Source organism: Balaenoptera musculus, chromosome 14 (genome assembly GCF_009873245.2).
Source record: "Balaenoptera musculus isolate JJ_BM4_2016_0621 chromosome 14, mBalMus1.pri.v3, whole genome shotgun sequence".
Classification (NCBI taxonomy): Eukaryota; Metazoa; Chordata; class Mammalia; order Artiodactyla; family Balaenopteridae; genus Balaenoptera; species Balaenoptera musculus.
In genome coordinates this window covers 17,707,040-17,730,361 of record NC_045798.1, presented here as the reverse complement: position 1 = coordinate 17,730,361, position 23,322 = coordinate 17,707,040, and the positions used below count along the sequence as shown (strand labels likewise).

The following is a 23,322-nucleotide window of genomic DNA, read 5'->3' as shown; positions in this document are numbered from 1 at the left end:
CCTTTGGTTCACTAACAGTCCACCTGTTCTATCCTAGCATTCTGGCAGTAATTTCTGGAACTTACTAAAACAAAACATCAAAAGAAATCTACCAAACTAGAGTCCTTTGTTTGTTTTCTGACTCTGCCTCAGATTTCTGTGTCTGGCTTCTGTTTCCTTGCAGCTACCATACTTGCATCTGGCATGGTATTTGAACCTTTAGACATGTTCTCCTGAATTAACCTTGGATGATTAAGCCCAGGTCCTTTGGTTATGCCAACATTGCTGAATTGCTCCTTCATTAAAAAAGTGTTTTCCTTCTGGAGAAAAGTATAATTTGAAAAGATACATGCACCCCGGTATTCATAGCAGCACTATTTACAGTAGCCAAGACATGGAAGCAACCTAAATGTCCATCGACAGATGAATGGATTAAGAAGATGTGGTGTGTGTGTGTGTGTGTACACACACACACACACTCACACAATGGAATATTACTCAGCCATACAAAAGAATGAAATAATGCCATTTGCAGCAACATGGGTGGACCTAGAGGTTATCATAGTAAGTGAAGTAAACCAGACAGAGAAAGACAAATATATGATATTGCTTATATGTGGAATCTAAAAAAATGATACAAATGAACTTATTTACAAAACAGAAATAGACTCATAGACATAGAAAACAAACTTATGGTTACCAAAAGATGGGGGGGAGGGATCAATTAGCAGTTTGGGGTTAAAATATACACACTACTCTATATAAAACAGATAACCAACGAGGACCTACTGTATAGCACAGGGAACTATACTCAATACCTTATAATAACTTATAATGGAAGAGAATGTAAAAAAAGAATATATGTGTGTGTGTGTGTATATATATATATATATACAGTGAGGGGTGAGGGGAGTGAGAACAAGCCATCATAACTCTTAGAACTGGATTACAGACAAATTTAAATTATTTGTGCTTTGGAAAGGAGAATTGGCAAGGATGAATGGTCCATGGCTGGTGCATCGTAAGATAATTGTAACCATGGCAGTATTTGTTTCCTAATATTGTGTTTCTAAATTTAAGCGACAAGGTTCATCATAGGAAAAAATCCATTTGTATGTTCCAAGTTGAATTTAAATTATTCCAACTTCATTATTACAACATTAGAAGTAGTTGTTTCCTGTGGAATGACCGATTCAAGTAATTTGCTTGATCTCGTGTGGAAGTGGTTTCTGCCAAGACTAGTAATATCCTTCAATAAAGTAAGTTTCTAGGAAGACAATACCTAACAATGGTAACTTTTAACCATCCAGATAAAAGAATATGAAAAGCTTGAGAATGAGGAAGATCGCCTTTGTAGAAGTTGACAAATTTATGATACATCATGAAGGAGCTGCTGTCTTGTTCACATGTAAGTATCTTTTTGTTTTATTACTTTAGTATGGGTAAATATGAGACAGCCTTCAAACGTTTCCAGAATGAAAGTTAAAGTAGGAGGAAGAGGTTTAAAAATTAAATGATATTCATCCAGGATGGAACCCATTTCTTCGGTTTTTGTCATTTGTTTCCTGATAATACTGATCCGGTATCTGTTGCTCCATATACTCTTGGTATGTTTCCAAAAGTGGATGCTTTCACTGCAAACATTGATAAAATGGTTAATGCAGATCAATGGAAGAAAAAGCCAACCTCAATTCTAGACCTTCTAAAGGAAATTAAGCTTTATTGTTTTTCATTTAGCTCTCCTTTAACAGTTAGGCTAATCATATATTGATCAATAAAAATCTTAAATGCTTTCTTTGAATTAATAAAGAGGATTGTAATTATTGTGTTAATGTAGTTCATTAATAGTTGAAGGATGGTTGAAACCATTTTTTTTCCTTGTATTGATAAATCAGAGAAACAATCTAATTCAGTCATTAGGATAAACTAGGTTCCTAGGAAATTATTCCACCAGGAGTGAGTGGAATAATTAATAATGAAAATTTACCATGTAATCTCTCTACATGAAGACTGTTTTCCAAAGGAGTATCCTCAGAGCCCTGGGCTGCTGTGTCCAGTGCAGTAGCCACTAGCCCCATGTGGGTATTTAAATTGTTTAAGTTAATTAAAACGAAATGGAATTAAAAGTTTAATTCCTCATGAGCCACATTTCAAGGGCTCAGTACCCACGTGTGGCTGGTAACCCGCGTCAGCCCAGGTTCACCGCACTTCCAGCATTGCAGAGAGCCTGACTGGACAGCACTGCTCATGACAGTGATACATGTTCGTGCTTCTGTGTTTACTGTGTTGTCTACAGTGCTTACTGAACTTCTGAGCTAGAGTTAGTCGTAATGCTCTGTGCCTTGCTACCGTGCTGGGGAATGGTTGAACCTTGGTAAATGCCAGGTGTTCACTGTGAAAGCCTCTGTAAACATAGTTTTCGTATAGGTCAACAATTTAGAGTGTTTTTAGCAGTGTGATATGCTTTTTAAGCTCTTCTTCTTGTGCATTGCTGCAGACGTAATTTGAAGTTTTGGGGGAGGACAGAGTGCGTAATTTTTGTCAGTGTGAGTTTCATTCTTTTAGAACCAATTCCTCTCCCCTGTGGTTACAGCAAGACTTTCCTTACCCTAGAGTCTTTTCAACACTGTGATATAGCTTTGCAGTCCTGACGTTTAATTCTTAGGTATATTTTCATGCATTCACTTTCTCTCATATAATAGAAATTTTACATTTTTAGGACCCCAGTATCAGCCAGTTGAGGGATGATGCATTTAGTAAGGTGATAATACGATTCCTTACACCTTTTTTAAATCGAAGTCATCTTGATCTCCTGTGGGATTAGATATGTCAGTTGGATGCCGCCATGCTCAGCATCCTTCTCGACATGGTGTCTAAGAACTCTGGAAGCTCAGAGGAGCAGTCGTCTGTTTGGCTTGCCCGCAGAATCCAACAGATTTTTTTAAAGAATGCATGTTGATGGAATCCCTATAGGTTACTGCTTAGTAATTTTTGTGTTAAATTATATGTTTGACATTGTAAAACATACAGAAGTTTGCTCTGTTTTATATTTGTGGAAAAAACATTGTTTTTTTGATTTTTAAAAGCCATTCTCAAAGCAAGCTGTAGAACACATGCAAAGTCATCTATCCAAGAAACAAGTGACATCAACTCTTTTTCATGTAAGATAAAATGCTTTCCCAATAAATGTTTCTAATTTGCTTAACAGTTGGATTTGGGGACATTCTTTGCATGTGTGAAAGTGCTGGGGGAATTGACATATGAGGCTGTATTTCTTACATGGAGGTTTATCTGGAAGAACTGAAGTTTAATATTGTCTGTCTTCTCATTGAAATGTGCTGTTCTGCCGACATCCTTCGTGAAGGCTTTCCTGAAAAAGGCCACTGGAGCATTCTTGTAATGTTGTTTTCTATAAATCAATCAAGACAAGACATTGGAGGAAAAAGCCTTTTCCTGTTTGACATCCCAGGCACCTGTGATGAGCAGGGACTTGACAAGATATACTTTCTAGTGGTACAGGTGTTGACCCCCACGGTGATTATCCCCCAGATGAAATAGATCCATTTTCAAGAGTCAAGAGGGAATGTTTGAACGGCCTTGGGGTCGTGACTGAGGAACTGGACTTTGCCTTGGCTCCTCGTATCTTGAACACAACACAGTCATGCAGATTTAAATGACAGGCCTCAGAAAACTTGATCCACAACTGATGGGCCGATGTATTTGCTGATCTTCAGATGTAATGGTTTCTCCTCCCCAAAGCCTTTTCTCTCATCCTGTGGGTTTTCTGTAGAGGTGGCAGCTTGCAAGGACATGGTCAAATTTTCAAGTGGATAATGTACTTTTCATGTTTCTATGAGTCACAAGAAATAGGAAAGAATGCCATTCATTAATGTAGTGATTTTCATAAATGAAAAAAATTAATTTATCCATTTCCTGGATTATTCAGTAATTTACAGAGAAGTAAGTTGATTTTTACCTAGGTGCCTTATGATAGGTTTTATTTACATACAAAATGAATCTGATGATATTATAGAGAAAATACTGATTTGGCTCCGAGAACATTTGGGTACAGTAACAAACCGCGTGCTGCCTTTCTGCCAAAATAATTAGATGGACTTTTCTTAAAATGTAGCACCTTTTATAGTCTAGTTGGTTATAAGCTTGGGCTCTGAAATTAAGTGCCCTGGATTTCGAGACCCTGGGCAAGCTACCATACCTCTCCTCCCTTCAGTTTTCCCATCTGTGAAGTGGAAATGACAGCGGGCTCTCCGGCAAACGGGGGTCTTGAGGATTCAGTGCATGTGAGTTGCTTTGCACTAGGCCTGTCTGTTGCCATACTCCACAAATGTCAGCTCTTATCAAACATTGTACATTCAGAAAGTGCAACGTGAATGTCTGCTATTTGTTGCCTTCGTGATATTTCATGTCAGAACTTCAGTTGTCTGACTTTGACGCTGTTCAGAGACAGCCTTGTAGTCAATTACATCTAACGTTGCTAAATTATACCTCACAGTACGTGGATTTTACAACTCTGATGCTAGCTTTTCCTGCAGCATAAATAACATTTGAAAAGATAGTTCCAGATGAGATACAAAGACCACCAAAATTCTTTCTGTGCCTTCAAGGAACAGTCATTTAGGAGCTTCTCCAATATCTTTCAAAACCACTTTACTGATTTGTTCATAAGAAAATAATTAAATAATGTTCTGGTAAAATAGATATAGAATGGCTGGTGTTCTTATTTCAAAGGTGAAGGAAATAGTCCCTATTAAGTTGATTTAAATAAGAAGGTGTATTAATGCAATTCAGTGTGACATGTACCATCAGAACATAGTGATCAAAGTATAAATAGAAGTTACATGTTTGGATGTCCTGCTTATAGAGAGACATTAACCATAAAGTTAGTTGATATTCTTTGAGTTGGAATTTCTTTCTTTCCCCTGACTTTCTGAGTTATAATTGACAAATAAAAGTTGTATATAATTGTAGGTGTACAATGTGATGTTTTGATATACGTATTCGTTGTGAAGTGATTGTCATAATCAAACTAATTAACATATCCATCACCTCACGTAGTTACATTTGTGTGTGTGTGTGTGTGTGTGCGTGTGTGTGTGTATGTGTGGGGGTGAGAACACTTACGATCAACTCTGTTAGCAAATTTCAAGTGTACAATACAGTATTATTAACCGTAGTCCCCATGCTGTACATTAGCTCTCCAGAACTTATTTATCCTGCATAACTGAAACTTTGTACCCTTTGACCACCATCTCCCCATTTCCCCCACTTCCCAGCCCTTGGCAACCACCATTCTACTCTGCTTTTATGAGTTAGACTTTTTTTTAGATTCCACGTATGGACGAGATCATACCATATTTGTCTTTCTGTGTCTGGCTTATTTCACTTACCATAATGTTCTCCAGATTCACCCATGGTGTCACAAATGGCAGGATTTCCTTCTTTTTAAAGACTGAATACTATACCATTGTGTGTTTATATATATATATATATGTGTGTGCGTGTATCCATACCACATTTTCTTTATCCATTCATCCATTGATAGACACTTAGTTTGTTTCCGTATCTTTACTATTGTGAATAATGCTGCAGTGAACACGGGCGTGCAGAGATCTCTTCAAGATACTGATTTCATTTCCTTTGGATATATACCAGAAGGGGGATTGCTGGATAATATGGTAGTTCTGTTTTTAATTTTTTGAGGAATCCTTATACTGTTTTCCATAATGGCTGCACCAATTTACATTCCCACCAACAGTGCACAAGGGTTCCCTTTACATCCTTACCAACAACTTACCTCTTGACTTCCTGATAATAGCCATCCTAACAGATGTGAGGTGATATCTCATTGTGGCTTTGATTTGCATTTCCTTGATGATTAGTGTTGTTGAGCACCTTTTCATACGCCTGTTGGCCATTTGTATGTCTTTCGAAAAATGTCTATTCAGGTCCTCAGCCCCCTTTTGAATCGGGTTATTTGGTTTTTGGCTATTGAGTCGGAGTTCCTCGCATATTTTGAATATTAACCCCTTATCAGATATATGGTTTGCAAATATCTTCTTTCATTCTACAGGTTGCCTTTTCACTCTGGTAATTGTTTCCTTTGCTCTGCAGAAGCTTTTTAGCTTGATGCAATCCCACTTGTCTGTTTTTGCTTTTGTTGCCTGAATTTTTAATGTCACATCCAAAACATCATCACCCAGGCAAATGTCAAGACTTTTTTCCCCTGTGTTTTCTTCTAGTGGTTGTACACTTTCAGGTCTTATATTTAAGTCCTTAATTCATCTTGAGTTGATTTTTGTATATGTGTGAGATAAGGGTCCAGTCTCATTCTCCATTTATTGGAGAGACTATCCTTTCCGCATTGTGTGCTTGACGCCCTTGTCAAAGCTTAGTTGACCATAGGTGTGTGGATTTATTTCTGGACTCTCTATTCTGTTCCATTGGTCCATAATGTCTGTTTTTATGTCAGTACGATACTATTTTGATTACTGTAGGTTTATCATATATTTAGACATCAGGAAGTGTGATGCCTGAGTTGAAATTTCTTATCAAGGAGAAGAAGGTAGTAAAAAAAAATGCTCTGAAAGTAAATACAAAATGCTTTTTATTCTTTTTGTTTGCAAAATTGACTTTAGAAATAAATAATTGCACAGGTACATTTGGTGGCAAGAGTCGGGAGGGGTCCTGGCTTACATTTAGGTTCCTAGAACATGCCAGACCCTGTGCTTGGCTCTCAACATTCTTAATCTTATTAAATTCTCACAATGACCTTGAAAATTAGATGTGACTCTCCCATTTTACAGATTAAGGGAACTGAGAATCAGGTGAGGTTGTTTGCTCATGACCCCACTATTGAACTCTCGCTTTTGCACTGCTTACCCGACACATTTTGTAGTTCTTTGTGTTGAAAGTGGCAGTGTAGTATATCATATCCAGTCTTAAGAATTTCTGGTGAACTTTTATTTTATTAGCAAAAGTACAGGCTGTTTTATAAAATGTGAAAAAATATTAACGTAACAGTTTTTGTAAATAGAAAATCTGTGATATACAAATTTAGGCTTTTCATATATCTTTCAACACTTGATCTCTTTTGTCTTTTGATGTCTTTTGAACCTCGTGAGACTTGTGGCCCTTAGTCTCTAGCATCTAGAAGAGTTAGCGAAGATTGCTATTATGTGTCATCATAGAAACACAGGACTTAGAGCTGGAAAGGGCTTCAGAGAGAGAGTTCAGCTTCGCCTGTTACTAAGGAGGGAACAAAGTCCATTTGGTTTTAGTGACCAGTTCCAGTGCCCCGCCCAGGACAGCAGTAGCCCTGCCAGGGGGTGGAGGTGGCTTAGCCCCGTGGCAGGAAGTGAGGCTCCCAGGCGAGCTGCGGTGGTCTCACTGCCTGTGTTGGTGACTGTGGCTTCTGCAGACTTCCTAGTTTGATCACTTGCCTTGGACAGTTCCTGATCTGGTCCTTCTTTTTTGCACATTTTCAGGGTGATCTACGAAGACACAGAAAACATTAAATTTGCATCATTCAGTGAGTGTAGGGTATGAAGATATTTTCCAAAACTATCTAAGTGGCTCCAGGCTGAGCTGTGAAATGTTGGCATTTGATATTTTTATAGTTCTTGATTTGAAGTCCATCCCATGGAAAATAAGTTTATGCAGTTTATTTGGTAATGTGTAAAGTGGCATGATATTGAAGTAGATTGTTCTCCACAGGGAAAGGGCACTGCACATGTGAGCAAGGAGCCCTTGCCTTAATCCCCTTAGCCATGAACTTGCTCAAAGACCTTGGGAATAGCTGATTTAAAAAAAATTTAGGGCTTCCCTGGTGGCGCAGTGGTTGAGAATCTGCCTGCCAATGCAGGGGACGCGGGTTCGAGCCCTGGTCTGGGAGGATCCCACATGCCACGGAGCAACTAAGCCCGTGAGCCACAACTACTGAGCCTGCGCATCTGGAGCCTGTGCTCCGCAACGAGAGGCCGCGATAGTGAGAGGCCCGCGCACCGCGATGAAGAGTGTCCCCCGCTTGCCACAACTAGAGAAAGCCCTCGCACGGAAACGAAGACCCAACACAGCCAAAAATAAATAAATAAATTTAAAAAAAAAAAAAAAAAAAAAATTTACTCCATGGGTCCCTTGGCTTTTAGTCTTTAAAAGTCAATATTAATGCTGATCATTTATGATAATCATAATTAATAGCAATTATATAATTAATAGTAATTTATGGGATGCACTACATAACTTACAAGGCTCAGTACGCAATGAAAACCTGGGGGCCCTTGTTCAGAAATTGTTAAGAATTTCAGGATGACAACAGCAGGGCACCAAACCGAGCCCTGGGCTCTTCTGTGGGACTGCATGGGTCACATGCCCATGAAGCTAATTCCAGCCATTTAAGATGTGTCTGTGACTTGCCAGGAGCCGTGCTAGGCAGGAGGGATGCAGTGGCACACAGGACAGACCTGTCCTTGCCTTCATGGAACATGCCGTTGAGTGGTGTAGATTACTACAAGTAAATAAGCGTGACCATGAGTCCATCGGTGAAAATTGGACAAGGCTGAGAAGGGCGAGTACAAGGTGCTGTGGGAGCACGTGATTTGGAGCCTCACCTCGTCTGAGTCTCATCCTTTTCTGCTTTTCACTTTATTATGTTCTTATTGATGCACTGTGGAATTTCTTTTCCATCCTTTCCAGCCATACATAGAAGAAATTTGTGAAAGTCTTCGAGGCAGCATTTTTCAAAAATTCATGGAAAGGTATGAAACTTTATGTATAAAATCTTTTTTTTTAATAGAGATATATTTGACATGTAACATTTTCTTGGTTATATATCAGTGTCTTTATACTGATAAGATCTTGTACTGTGTAGGTGTACCTCATTTTACCCAATAAGTGCTGTCCTTAAAATGTGTTAATTTATTCATTCAACAAGCATTTATTGACCATGTGCTATGTGCCAGGCTTTGCATTAGATTGTTTCCTCTGTACTTTATAATTTAGGATTTGTATATCTTAACATCCCGTTGACCTTTAGTTGTTTAGCTTCAAAATGGTCCAAAATTTAAATAGGCTAAGGAACCTCACAATTAAAAGTATCTTATTGGGACACCTTTGCTAATGCAAGCACGAGTCTATATCTAATTCATTTGTTTATATGTTGAAATCATATCCTTCAAAGTGAGACAAGCCTTCTCTTGATTCTTTACGTCGTAGAATTTAAGTATCGGCAAATGTCTGTAGTCATATACATCATTAATGTACCCGATAAATATGTCCCCCTGGGTTACTCAAGCTATAGGGTATGTCTGTCGTATAAAATTCTGAAAATTTTCGGTAATGCCTATAAAAGTGTTCACATGCTTCTCAGGCACCCAAGAGTCAGTCCTTCAGTATTTTGAGCGTTCCTCTATGATAATGCACCTTTGGAATTGGACTTTCTAACACGGAATCTGCATTCGCACTGACCGTACTCTCCTCCATAAACTCGGCTAATTTCTAGACAGTCGTCGTGACGACCGTGCCGCGTCGATGGAGCAGCCCGCGGCTGTTCAGTAGTTGCCCTTGAAGAGCAAGTACTTCAGTGCAGTTTTTTTTTTTTTCTCCACATGTTCATAGAACTAAAATAATTAAACTAAAATTTAAAAAGTGTGTCATGATTCTACCAGCGTTCAAGAGATAATTTTATCTTGGAGTAGAGTCAATACCTCAGGAAATGAATCTGCATACAAATGATTACATTTTTCTGAGCAGGAGCAGAGGCTTTGCCAAAAAGCCGTGGAATCAAACTGAGGGGATAGGGTGCCAGCTCAGGGGTGAGACTCAACCAAGTCCTGGGCCGTCTCCACTGCTGTTGATTCTAAAATCTGACTTTTCCCAAACTCCTGGGTCAACCTCGCTGTTATATGATCCTTGGTGGAGAGGGGAGAAATGGGGATGGTAATTAAAATTGGGGAAGAGGTCTTGTTAACTCCATTGTGTATCCACCAGGTAAACCTGCACGGTCATTTTCTCCCACTGAGGTAACTGTTCACTGTGGTTTTTTTTTTTAGTTTTATTGAAGTATAGTTGATTTACAATGTTAATTTCTGCTGTACAGCAAAGTGATTCAATTTTATATATATATATATATATATATACACACACACACACACACACATTCTTTTTCATATTCTTTTCCATTATGGTTTATCCCAGGATGTTGAATATAGTTCCCTGTGGTATTTGGTAGGACCTTTTTATTTATCAATTCTCTATGTATTAGTTTACATCTGTTAAACCCAGACTCCTAATCCATCCCTCTCCCAACCTCCTCCCCCTAACCATTCACTCTTACTACCACAGGAAATACAAGTGAAGCTGTTTGCATTTTAGGCAGGCATGCACATTGGATTTTCTGAAACTGTTACGATTTTATATAAATGAATTATTTTTAAAGTCAGTTCATTTATACATATATATTTTTGGTTCTTTTTATGTTAATACATTATCAAATTAACAGTAAAAAAATCCATTGTCAGGCCAAGAGTTCAGAGTTTGGGGTTTTTTGTTGTTAATTAATTAATTTATGATTTATTTTTGCCTGCGTTGGGTTTTCGTTGCTGCGCGTGGGCTTTCTCTAGTTGCGGTGAGCGGGGGCTACTCTTCATTGCGGTGCACGGGCTTCTCATTGCTGTGGCTTCCCTTTGTTGCAGAGCTTGGGCTCTAGGCGTGCGGGCTTCAGTAGTTGTGGCTCGTGGGCTAGAGCGCAGGCTCAGTAGTTGTGGCGCACGGGCTTAGTTGCTCCGCGGCATGTGGGATCGTCCCGGACCAGGGCTCAAACCCGTGTCCCCTGCATTGGCAGGCGGATTCTTAACCACTGCGCCACCAGGGAAGTCCAGAGTTTGGGTTTTGAAAAGCACAGGCGCTCCATAAATAGAACCTTGCAGACTTCAGCATCGTCAGGACTGGCCGTGCTCTCTGAGGGCCTCACGGTTCAGGCGACTTTTCTCGGTGGCCACGCTGCAGTTTGATAGTAGAGAAGTAAAGAGGAAGTCTTCATGTAGAGAACAAACTTATGGTTGCCAAGGGGGAGGCGGGGTGGGGCAGGGGTTGGACTGGGAGTTTGGGGTTAGCAGATGCAAACTATTATATAGAGAATGGATAAACAACAAGGTCCTACTGTATAGCAGGGAACTAGATAAACCATAATGAATAATGAACTAGATAAACCATAATGAATATATAATGAATGTATATCACATATATCCTGTGATAAACCATAATGAAAAAGAATATATATGTGTATAACTGAATCACTTTGCTGTTCAGAAATTAACACATTGTAAATCAATTTATACTTCAATTAAATTAAAAAAAAAAAAAAAAGAGGACGTCTTCAGCAGTGCTGAGCCTGCCTCTCCACCTTCTCCCGAGGCCCAGGAGGGACACGGGGTTAAGTTCCCTGTGGGGCTGAGTCCCGGAGGGAGGCTTTCCCTCTTCTGGATGAGGCTGGTGAGCCTCGCTTCAGCAGTGAACGTCAGATTGCTCAGTGATCTAAAGCCCACGTCAGAGGTTAGAGTTAAAAACACTCGTTCTGCTCACCCTCGCTGCGCCCCAGTCATCTTTGTATCTTTCACCCCTGCTCTTCCCTCCGAGGCAGCGGTTAAGTCACCTGCAAGGGCTCTCGCTCTGAAGCCCTGTGCTGCCCAGGCTCTGCCCTATTCTCAGCCCCAGTTCCTCCTCCCCATCCAGAAGTGCCCATTCTAGTGACTAGGTATTGCCTAGGAATGGAGCTCAAGGAACCCCGTGGGCACACGACAGCCAGGACACCCAGGAGCCGTCTGTACTTCCTAAAGAAGAACTTGTTATCGTACTTAATGGGCAAAATGTCTGTTCTTATTTTTTGATGGAGTGTGTGTTCTTTTGGCGCAGGGTTTGGGTTGGGAGTTGATTCTCCTCGACTCTTCTCTTGGCCAGCAGGGCACTTCTCTCTCCCTGGTTGTTTACCCTCCCCAGGTAGTTTGCAAGTTCATAAAATGTGCCAGATCACACCCCCCACAACCCCACCTCCATTGCCATCTCTGAACTCCAGAATCCGTGAGAAGGCAGGGTGTGAGCTAGCCTCACACACCAGGTGATTTCAAAGTCATGGATTTATTCACCCCAGTGTGGTTTCACCTTTTGTACTCACCATGCTTTAAAAAAAAACTCTTTGAAATAACTCTCAGAAACTCAAAATTTATTTTACCAACCTCATAGAGATGTTAGGAGGATCAGTGAAACACTCTTTAAAAGTCATTTCAGAGTCATTGAAAAAAGATGCTATGTAATTACAAGAGTTCTTCTGCTTTTAATTCTTAATTTGATTATTAGCCTCAGAAATATTTTTAAAAGATCCTTAGAAGGCATATTAGATGAAACCCCCAGGGACCTGGGATATTTGGATGTCTTAAGGCATCGTATTATTGTGCTGATAATACCTGTAACTTGCACTTCATAAGAACTCCCTCTCTTCCTGCCTTTCTCTCTCCCTCCCTTTCTTCCTTTTTTAATTCATTCATTCCTTCATAGAACCCTGAATACCGTTCCTATGTAAGGAATCATGCCAGGGGCTAGATGAAGTCCAACAATCACCAAAAATGTTCTTTGCTTTTAAGGAGTATTCAATCCAGAATGCATTTCTTCTGAAAAAAAATTTAAAAGCAGACATTTTATAGATATGTTGCTCATTAATAAAAAATAATCCCAACAATGCCTTTATTAATGGGATAGATATCTTTCTTACTTCATGGATGAAAAAAAACACTTCTCCAGCAGTTGAGTAAACTGGGAGCTTATCAGTGCAGTATGACTTCCATCTTCCGATTCTCGTCTGAGGGTTCCTCTCCTGCACTGTTTGCATCTTTGTGATGCAGACATTGGTTTGGGTTCAAATCCGGCTCCACCCATTCTCTCTCCGTGTGGCCTTGGGCAAGCTCAGGTCTTCTTGGCTGTAAGCTGGGCATCATCACGGTACCCGATCATGGAGTTGTTGAAGGAGTAGATGAACAGGGCCTGGAGCATGATAAGCACTATTTAGGTATTATATTTGCTACCCCTGTAATTATTTGTAAACAACAATTTTTTCGTCATTGAGAGCTGCACTGCCCAGTATGGTAGCCACTAACCACGTGTAGCTGTGGAACTCTTGAAATATGATTAGTCTGAATTAAGATGGGCAAATACCCACCAGATTTCAAAGACTTAATACAAAAGCAAGAATGTAGACTATCTCATTAAAATTGTATATTGATTTGATTTAATTTTATGTTGAAATGATAATTTTTTGATACATTGGTTTAAATAAAATATATTATTAAAATTAAATTACATACGCAGCTTCTGTTACCCGTCTCTTGGACAGTGCTGACTCAGATAAAGATGTTACCACAGCATAATGACAGTTAAAGGAGAAACACAAAGTCTTCAATTTGAATCATAAAATAAAGCCTTAAATACCAGGTGAATCCTTTGTGAAAAAATGTTTATGAAAACTTACTCCATTTGAGAAGCAACACCAGCAGTACAATTCTAGTTTCTCAGTTAACTTGATATTTAACTTTTCAGTAATTCCTTACGTTCTTTTTCAGTGACAAGTTCACTAGATTTTTGTCAGTGGAAAAATGTGGAATTAAATATCCATGTGAGTATCATCTTTGCCTTTCTTTTTTTAAATAAAAACTTCCTCTGGCTCAACTTAGTGAGAAAATATTTTATTCGGCAGCATACTCCCAAGGGTGACACACTGCCCAAACAGATGTCGTGCTTATGGCTTTATGCATGAAAACTCCATCCTCCTATACCCAATTGTAAACACTTTGAATTTTAATTCTCTTTTCTCATATTCATGTAACAATGTGTTTATTTATTTAAGAATGGTTATTTTAAGCGGTAATTGACCTTTTAACAGAAGTAGTTGTAAAAATACAAGTCTTCTACCTAATGTAATTCCCTTATGCCCGTGCCTTATGCCATCTTGGTAAAGTTCCTTTTTTTCTTATTCTTAGGTGCATTGATGTAATAAACATGATGACATCTTTTACTAGACCACGGTTTCATCTTTTTTATTATTTTGAGAATGATAAAAGCAGTCCTCAAAGACAGGCTACTTTCTGACATTAACCCCTTAGCATTGTATCTTCTTTTAGCTCTTCACTGTCAGTAATTCTAGGGCATGTTCTTTACTTCGCTTTTAGAGTGTACGTTTCTCTTCCCCTTTCCTTCATGCTCTCCCTTCACATAGGTTTGCAATTGAGAAAAAGAAATAACTGGATTTTTTTTTTTCAGTTTTTTACTTGAGCAGTACGATTGGAAGAAGTGGGTTTTTTTTTTTCTTCTTCTTCTTTATAACCTCCTCTCTCCACCCCATTTCCTGGCAGGATTGAGAAGCAAGAGGCAGTGACACATTTTTAAAACTAATCCCTTATTGGGACTTCCCTGGCGGTCCAGTGGTTAGGACTCCATGCTTCCACTGCAGGGAGCACGGGTTCAATCCCTGGTCTGTCGCTGTGGCAGGCCGCAGCACGGCCAAAAAGCACGGCCAAAAAAAAAAATCCCTCATATCTGCTGTGGAGCTTTCTTGTGCTTGTGTTGCTTTAGCAGACGTGGTATCCTCATGTCATCACGTCCTCATGTCCTCTGAGCACCAAACATGAAGCTAGTGGGCCAGATGCCCCTCCCCGGCTGCAGACATGATATTTGAAGGGTTGTCTGGGGAAACCCTTCAAGCATCTGACCCTTCATTTGCCAGGATACATAAACTAGTAGGCATTTGCTGTTATCTGATGGCCTCTTACCACGAACATAGGACTATCTATCTGCCTTTGTACCGTCTAATGCCATGAAAACTGCTTAGGAAGCAGGGCATTGCTGGGATGATATTGACAGAGTGCTTATGAACAAAGCCTCTTCATACAGTTACTCACACTTGGTCTGGTTTCATGCTCACATGCCCAGCATGAGTCCTCTCTACTCACTGACGTTATTGATAAAACATCCACACGGCCAGCATCTGTTGGGCTTTCTGATCATATGGCCCACAGTTAGGAAAACATAGATGCCCTTGATGTGGACCTATTTTTCTACCATGACGTTCCTGGCCTTGCTAAACTGTTCCCAAACTTTAGGCTTCAGAGTAGCTGATGTTGCTTTGTGTTTTGAGTGGAAATTTCACATTCACTTGTCTTCAAAGCATACATCTTCCAATATAAGATTTATGAGATCAGAAAACCAATCTAACTCGGCTACCACTGTATCATCTTCCCATTTGCCTCTGTGGTGTGCCTTCTGTGCAGTTTGCATAGAAGGTGGTTCTAGAATGTCCTGCCATCTTGTGCTTCTCACCTCTCAGTTTGAGGGACCAGTCACGGAAAGAGCAGGTGTATCTGAATCTCTGTTTTAATAACTGTATATGTTTTACATGAAAACAACAGCATAATTTTTATGCAGTTTTATGTTTCCATGTCGCATTTTGAATTCACAGTTGACCGTGAATGATTTCAGCGTACATAGGATTATCGGACGAGGAGGATTTGGTGAAGTATATGGTTGCAGGAAAGCAGACACTGGAAAATGTAAGCTTTCTAGGCTCGTATATTTTGCTGGGAATTTTAAGAGAATTTTATGCTCGCATCAAAAGAAAACCCCTATGTAGATTTATGGAAGCCCGTGATCTCACTCCTGCAGTAATTTACCTCAGAAGGAAATAGGCTGTATTTTGTAAAGCATAGCAAACGAGATGATCTGGAACTTCTGCCTCTTAGGGCTAAATGGGAAGGTAACCAGAAACTGTGTATCGGGAGCCTGCAGTGTTTCAGGCCGTGGGTGAAGAGCCAGGAATCCAGAGGTGGCCAAGAAGGGGTGTTACGTACGGCCTCCCAGCCCGATCAGACTGCAGAGAATTCTCTGCTTTGCAGGGGAGAGACATTCTCTTCTGACCCCCCTGTGATTTAGCGTGTGCAGTTTGGGGTGATAGAAAACATACCTTCCAGTTCTGTGCTGCACGGTGGGCTTTTTGATCCTAATATGCACTTTACTTGTCGTTCGTTACCTTTCACTAAATTTTAGTTTTACTTCATCATAACTGCTTGTCGAGGTGTTGAGGATGCCCAGTCTGTCACGTGTTGTTGTTAGAAGTAAATAATATCAATTTGTCTCTTCATACACATTTACGATTTCACCCGACTCTTGGAAACCGCCAGGGCGTGGTAAATAGTCTTCTATTTTATAGGTTAAGGGTAGACGCTTCTCAGGAGTCACACAGCTAGGAAGTGGCCAAGCTCAGCTCCCATGAATCCTCGAGCACGTCCTTTGCAGCCTCCAGGCTGCCAGTGACAGTGACCTGCCACCTGCCCTTGGGGGGGGGGGTGCCCTCAGCTTGCTTACTCTGAGGGGCTCAAGACCTGTGGGTGCCACCTTCTCTGTGGTCTGCAATCCAAAGGTCTTATTAAACATCGTCACAGCAGGGTGGTGATAGAAGTAGTATGAGGCATTTTGAAAATTCTTTATCATAAAAAATAAATATTTCAAGAACGCATCACTTCATGTGTTCTCAATATTTGATCCCATAATTAAGCCAATCAGTGTCTCGCAAATGGATTTGTCATATAGAGCTCCTGGAAGAGTGGATAAAAATATCAAATTTGAACATCTATCTCTGTTTTGCTGTAACTCATAACATTATAAGTTATAAGTAAGTTAGGAATAAGTGGATTTTGTGTGTCCTACCACAGCCAGACAACTGGTATACCTGGGTATCGTGAAGTAGTATATCAGTGGGAATTTACAGTCATGCATGCAGAATTCTCAAGCCCTCAAAACCCTTGTAAAAATTTCCTTTCAGCTTTCCCTTGTCCTGCTGAAAAAACATCTGCTTTCTTTAACCTGTGATTACAGAGTGTGCTGAGTAACATGTCTGTATTTCCTTAATGTGATTTTGTTCCAAATCTTCAAAAATCTTAAGCTGTAAAAGGTTTCTTCTCAACTAACTTTAATATAACTTGAATATAAAAATCTTACTGATTCTTTTTATTATTTGAAATATGATAACTTAAATATAGATTTAAAACAAATCAATAAAGTGCCATTTTAGAGCACGGAGTTTTGGACACATGCTTTCCCGTCCCATTTAGTCAATCATCAACATTTTAGAGTCTTGCACTCTATGCGCTTATTAAATCTTGACCAGTGCTGAATTCACAATTCCTAAATGCTAAATATGACATGTACAGCACCTCCACAAAACACACACACACACACACACACACACACATACACACACACACACACAGTGGTACTAGGCAGTGGCAATACATACAAAATTTATTTCCCTGAATTTTATATCCGTCTACTTTATGCTCTTATTTAACTGAAACATCAATTCATATAATAATAGAAGTATCTTGATTATTGCTTGATTTTTTAAAATAGCCTTTTTATTTTACAGTTATTTTAGGTTTACAGAAAAAGTGCAGAAATAGTACAGGGAGTTCCCGTGTACCCCATGCCCAGTACCCTCATCTTACTTAGTGTGGGACACTCGTCACAATGAACGAACAAATATGTTATTATTGACTGAAGTCTCCACTTGATTCAGATTTCCTTAGTTTCTTAGAAGCATTTTGCTTCTTTAAAACACTTGTCAAATCTTTAGAAACTTCCCCCAGTATGATGCGTATCGTTTAATCCGTTTAGATGTATTCTCAGTGCAGATTTTTCAATAATATTTATGTTTCTAGGTATGCGATGAAATGCTTGGATAAGAAGAGGGTCAAGATGAAACAAGGAGAAACCTTAGCCTTAAATGAAAGGATCATGTTGTCCCTGGTGAGCACAGGAGTAAGTATTCAATTTTGAACACTGTTGGGTTTTTTTTGGTTTGTTTTTTGTATCAGGACAATTTATTTAAAATACAGGCATTTTTTTTTTTTGGTGAATTCTGCGGCTAGCCGGTTCTTGGGGGGATTAGAATTTATAGCAGGGAGCAGCAGCACTAAGTTAGTATAAATAATAATTCAGATATTACCTCTGTCTAATTTGGGAATTAGGAACGTACTAGCCACCATCGCTGTGCACACTGACAACTTGTCCCTTTAGTGAGTATTTATGACTTCCTTCTTTGTGGAATATAGTTGCAGAGATGGCAGAAAATAATCATATCAATGACAAAAAAAAATCACTTGAATATAGTTAAGAATTGGCTGTGTGACTGAGAAGGACTAACCCAGAGAAGAAAAAGTAAGAGAAACGTAGCTCCTGTCCTTCACAAACTGATAGAGAGGAAGTGACTTGGCTTAGTCAAACCCCAGTTGTCCCTTCGGGGTGCTCCCCAGTCCGTGTTTCATTTGGAGGGAACCTTATCTTTTCAGCACTTGCTACTTTTACCTGCTGTGGACGCTGGCCTTTTCCATTTCCAGCACTACGTTTCTGCCTGTTGGATGTTTTATTTGTATGTCAGGCTGTCATTTTTAGCTCGGCACATGTAAAAGCAAGCTTTTACACTGTGTCATCTTGACTTGCAAAGCAGTGTCCCGTTCTGATTTCTTTTCCTTTAATAGTATCACCCAGGATCAAAACCTCGGCTTTTATTTACCTGTACAGATGTATATAAAGACACCCAGAAAAACCCACCATGCCAGGAACCTGGGCAGTGCCCGTGTGTCCTGGCAAGTGAGACATGGGGCCCTGGGGGAGGCGGGATGGTGCTTCCATAGCTGTGTTCTAAATAAGGTCATCTTCACACAAAGGTTTTGAAAAACTCAGATCTTAATGGTGACTCAAAGAATTCCTTTCAGCTAGTAAGCAAGGAACCTGAGACCCAGAGACATCATTTCTTTGCCCAAAGTCCCCAGACTCCCTGGACAGGCCCAGTGTTCTTTTCTCATCCCTTTGTAGGCTCCATGTTTTATTGTTTGTCACCTGTATTCATTGTGTTGGGGTTTATATTATTCGAGCATTAGTTTTAAGTGGTTCTGGAAAGTCTATTTGCTATCGAAGCCAATGAATATCATAATTTAGCTCAACTATAACCGATGAAAATGCCATTGCTATAAATAGTAATGTCTAATTGTGTGCCTCTACCTGCCAACGTATGGACATTAAGCATTTCAAATAAGAGTTACCCTGTGTGCATGACCAAGATTTTAACTGATTGGAATGGAATCTGAGTAGCCTGCACACTGTATTGGAATCAATGTGAATAACATTGGCTTCTAGTATCTATTGAAATGTCTGTGTCTTCATTTCAGACATGGATGTGTGTTTACTGCAGACTTTAAGTGCTTTATTAAAATATTAATTTTTAATGAGTTATCTCAAAGCCTTGGATATTTATTCACAGGAAAGCCTATGGAAAAAAATTTTTGGTGTTGGAAAACTATACGTACAATTTTAATTTTCATGTAGCATTTTTGTTTTATTCAGGTGAGGGAGAGTGGTTAAGTAGTTGTAGAGTTCCTCACTGGTCTATCCATAAGGGAATAAATAAAAAATTGGGGTTATATTGGGCTACTGCTTTGAGCTAATTTAAAAGACTTGTTTATATTTTTTATTCAAATATCAAAACTGTTTAGCATTTTAAACATGTATAAGTACGTAATTTAAAGAATTATAGTAAAGAATTGAAAGAATTGTAATAAAGTTATTTGGAATTGTTTTTGCTAATGAAAGGCCACGGTTTATAGGATTTAAGTAATCTTTAGTTTAAAATTGCCTCCTTAGGTGATGCTTTAGATCAGCCTGTATCAGTATGATTTCCTAAGGTGTTGGCATGAAAGTGAGCCAGAGTCACCCATCAGAGTTTTCTATTTACTAGAAGGTTGTTTTTCTCTTTCAGTCTCAAATTGAGGATTCCTACTTCTCATCCCCCAAAGAGATAGTAGGAAGTACTGTTCGCAGTTTTATTCTGTAACTTTTGGATAGTAAAAAGGGAATCAAGGACATGTATGTCCATGACTGGGAGGAGCCGTCAGCACCTTCATTAATTAAGTCAGTTGTTGTTCGTGAGAAGCATTGCTCATTCATTCCTTGATCCATACTTGAGACCTAGATTGTGCCGGGCCCTCCACTACGAGACGGGGGTCCTGAAACCCTAGTTTGGTCCTTGTTCTTATAGAGCTGCATAGAGTAAGAGCAGCTGGTGTTTATTCAGACAGTCTCACAAATGCGTTGATCATTGGAACACGTGGCAAGAGGTAGGAAAGACAGGTCCACGGTACTCGGAAGGCATTTAGCAGGGCGGAGGTATTGTCCACAAACGCTCCTCTGAAGTCAGAGGAGGTCCTGGGGCACGTGTGGGTCCCGAGCACGGAAGTTCTGGGGACTCACAGAAGGTCGGCAGAGGTGGGGTCAGAAGTGATAGGGTAGGACCACAAGATGAAGTTGTAGGGGAGCGAGGCAAACAGAGGCCAGACCAGACCAGAAAGAGCTTTCTGGGCCAGTACTGAGGATTTTTAAAAATCTTAAGAGCCGTTGGAAACAAAGTGTTTGAAGTAGGAAGATAACATGATAAGCCTTGCAAGTCTGGAAAGGTTCCTCTGACTGCAGTGTAGAGAAATGTTCTGAAGGATTACTTTACGGTCTATTTTATCACAGTTTTAAGTTCCTGCAAAATGCAGGCTATTTTGCTCACTAGGTAGGAAATCAAAGAAGACAGTTCCTTGCTGAAGAGCTTTTATTTAAGTATCCACCTGTAAAAACCCCGTAGTTCTTATTTACCTTGAATTTGTAATCAAGGCAGAACATCTTAACCATAGTTATCTTTGAAACCGTACCAACACCATCATTAAACCGCTGCCTGTTTGTCCACTTGGGTCAGTATTCAGTTCTTTGTGTCTCGGACCCCACCTGAGACTCAAGATGGCATCTGCTCAGGGCCTGAGAGATGAGGGATCGTGGTCAGCAAATTCTGTAGAGGTAATGAAGTCAAATCCCTTTAGTGGAGCTTTTATTTCATGTTGCTATGGAAACTTTGCCTTCGTAAGTAGGGTAACATAGGACAGCTCTGCCAAGAGTCCAGGGTCAGAGAGCTGGGGATTGAATCTTGGCTGGCTACGAAATTTCTTTGTGACCTCAGGCAAGACATTTCCCTTTTAGGGGGTGGGGAGTTTAGTTTCCTTGTCTTTAAAATAAAGAAATCGGACCACGTGATTTTTTTTTTTTTTCTTTCTTAAGAGCCCTTTCTACTCTGGTGGCCTGTGATTCTGAATCTCCAATTCATGTCCCGTCTTAATAACGTAGTATCTTAACTATACTTTGACCTTTTGCAGTTTTCTCAGGGCCGTCATTAGAATGATCATACACCATCATGTTCAGAAATACCCCCTTTTCCAGGCTCTATTTGTCCTCTGGGTGAAGTGAGTGGAGTTGCTCTCTCAGGCTGGGAAAGACCCAGGCTTTACTAAGTTCCTGGTCCACCCGCTTCCCTGCTCTAGAGATGAATTGTTCATCAGATCAGGAACCAAGAGTATGTGGGGAACGCCGTTAAGGAAGAAGCATGATATTTGGAGCAGAATGAGCCATCGCCAGCAGACTGTGGAAAGGTCTGGTGAAACACTGGTGGGATTGCAAGTAGGAGGGTACCCGCCCACCGAGAACCACGTGGCTTTTAACAGATTAAAGGGTAACACCTTTATTTTACCTATTTAACGCAAAATAAATCTTAACATTAGTAAACACTAACACCTCTCAACAGACCTCTAAGGAAAACTAGGTAACCACAAAATGAATTTTGTAATTCATTCTGGAGTAACTTCCTCCAGAAGCTTTGTGGAAATTGAGTTCAAGTTCATGAATCTTGAGCACATAGGAATGTGTTAACACAAATTTATCTGTATGCCCTTAATTGACAGGTGTGAACAATGTGAATTCTGTTTCAGATTATTCTGTTGAAATTTGAATATTTTCTGTGGAATTTAATAATTCTTTGCTTCTGTTAAGAAAGTGGATATAGATATTTCATGCCATTTGTTATTTGAATCAGTTGAGTGGCAAGTGTACACTGTATATTTATCTCAATGGGCCTAGTTCTAGATCTAGTGGGGCACTGAAGGATTTTCACCAGGGAACGCATGTGTGTATCCAGCACCCATGTCAAGAGATAAAAAGTTACCGGTGTTCCAGAAGTCTCCCTGTGTCCCTTCCATCCACTCACCCCACGCCCAAGCTAACTACTACCCAGATGTCTAAAACCGTAATTTAGCTTTGCCCGTGTTGAAACTTTATCTAAATGTACTCTTTTTGTGTCTGGCTTCTCTCACTCAGTGTTGCTTGCGAGATGCATCTGAGTCGTTGCTCTTAGCAACAGCGCCTTCTGTAGCTAAATAGCAGGGGTCACCAGGCTATGTGTGTGGCCCAGGGACCAAATCTGGCTTGTGTTCACAGCCCGTGAACTAAGAATGGTTTTTTCCTTTTTAAAGCATTGTAAAGAAAAGAAACAAAGAAGAATATGTGATAGAGACTGGATGAGGCCTGCAAAGCTTAAAATATTTACTGTCTAGCCCTTTGCAGAAAAAGTTTGGTGGCCCCTGTTCTATAGTATTCCATCATATAAATGTGCCACAATTCGTGTATCCATCCTCCTGTTGGTAGACATTGGGGTTATTTCCTGGTTTGGGCTATTTTGAATAGTGCCATGAGGACCATTCTCATGTCCTTGGTGCACATGAGTACAGATTCTCGTGCACATGAGTACAGATTGCTGTTAGGTAAATACCCCGGGGTAGAAATGCTGGCTCATAGGCTTTGCAGGTGGTGATCAGCTTTAGCAGATCCCACTGAACATCTTGTGAAAGTGGTAGTACCATTCCGCCCTCCCAGCACCATGTTGGAAGTTCCATTAAACTCCATACCTTTGCAACACTTGGCATTGTCAGTCTTTTTAATGTTAGCCGTTCTCATCAGTTTTAGTGATGATACATTGTGATTTTCAATTTGCATTTCTTTAGGGAAAACTGAGGCCTAGCATCTGTTTATAGGCTTGCGGGCCGTTTGATACTCCCTTGTGTGAAGTGCCTACATTATTATTATTGTTGTTGTTGTTGTTGCTCTTTTGCCATTTTTCTACTGGGTTGTTTGCTTTTTCTTTATTGATTGTTGAGAGTTCTTTATATATTCAAGATATATATGGATTGCAAATATCTTCTGCCATTCTGTGACTCACCTTTTTACTCTCTTAATGGTGTCTTCTGAAGAACAGAAGTTCTTACTTTTTAGTCCAGCTTATCAACATTTTTATTGTTAGTGCTTTTTGTGGCCTGTTTAAGAAATCTTTACTTCACCTTAAGATCCTGAAGTTGTTCTCTTTGGTTTTCT

General features: G+C 39.9%; 1 protein-coding gene across 1 annotated transcript in view; it reads left to right on the top strand.

The window, feature by feature from the left end:
• GRK3 (G protein-coupled receptor kinase 3) overlaps positions 1 to 23,322 on the top strand; it is a 124,128-nt gene that overhangs the window by 64,015 nt on the left and 36,791 nt on the right. Inside the window, 8 exon segments of the mRNA XM_036874923.1 lie at positions 1,290 to 1,350; positions 1,353 to 1,387; positions 3,066 to 3,140; positions 8,692 to 8,753; positions 13,605 to 13,620; positions 13,622 to 13,657; positions 15,497 to 15,591; positions 17,751 to 17,850. Of these exon segments, the coding sequence (XP_036730818.1) occupies positions 1,290 to 1,350; positions 1,353 to 1,387; positions 3,066 to 3,140; positions 8,692 to 8,753; positions 13,605 to 13,620; positions 13,622 to 13,657; positions 15,497 to 15,591; positions 17,751 to 17,850 (480 nt within the window).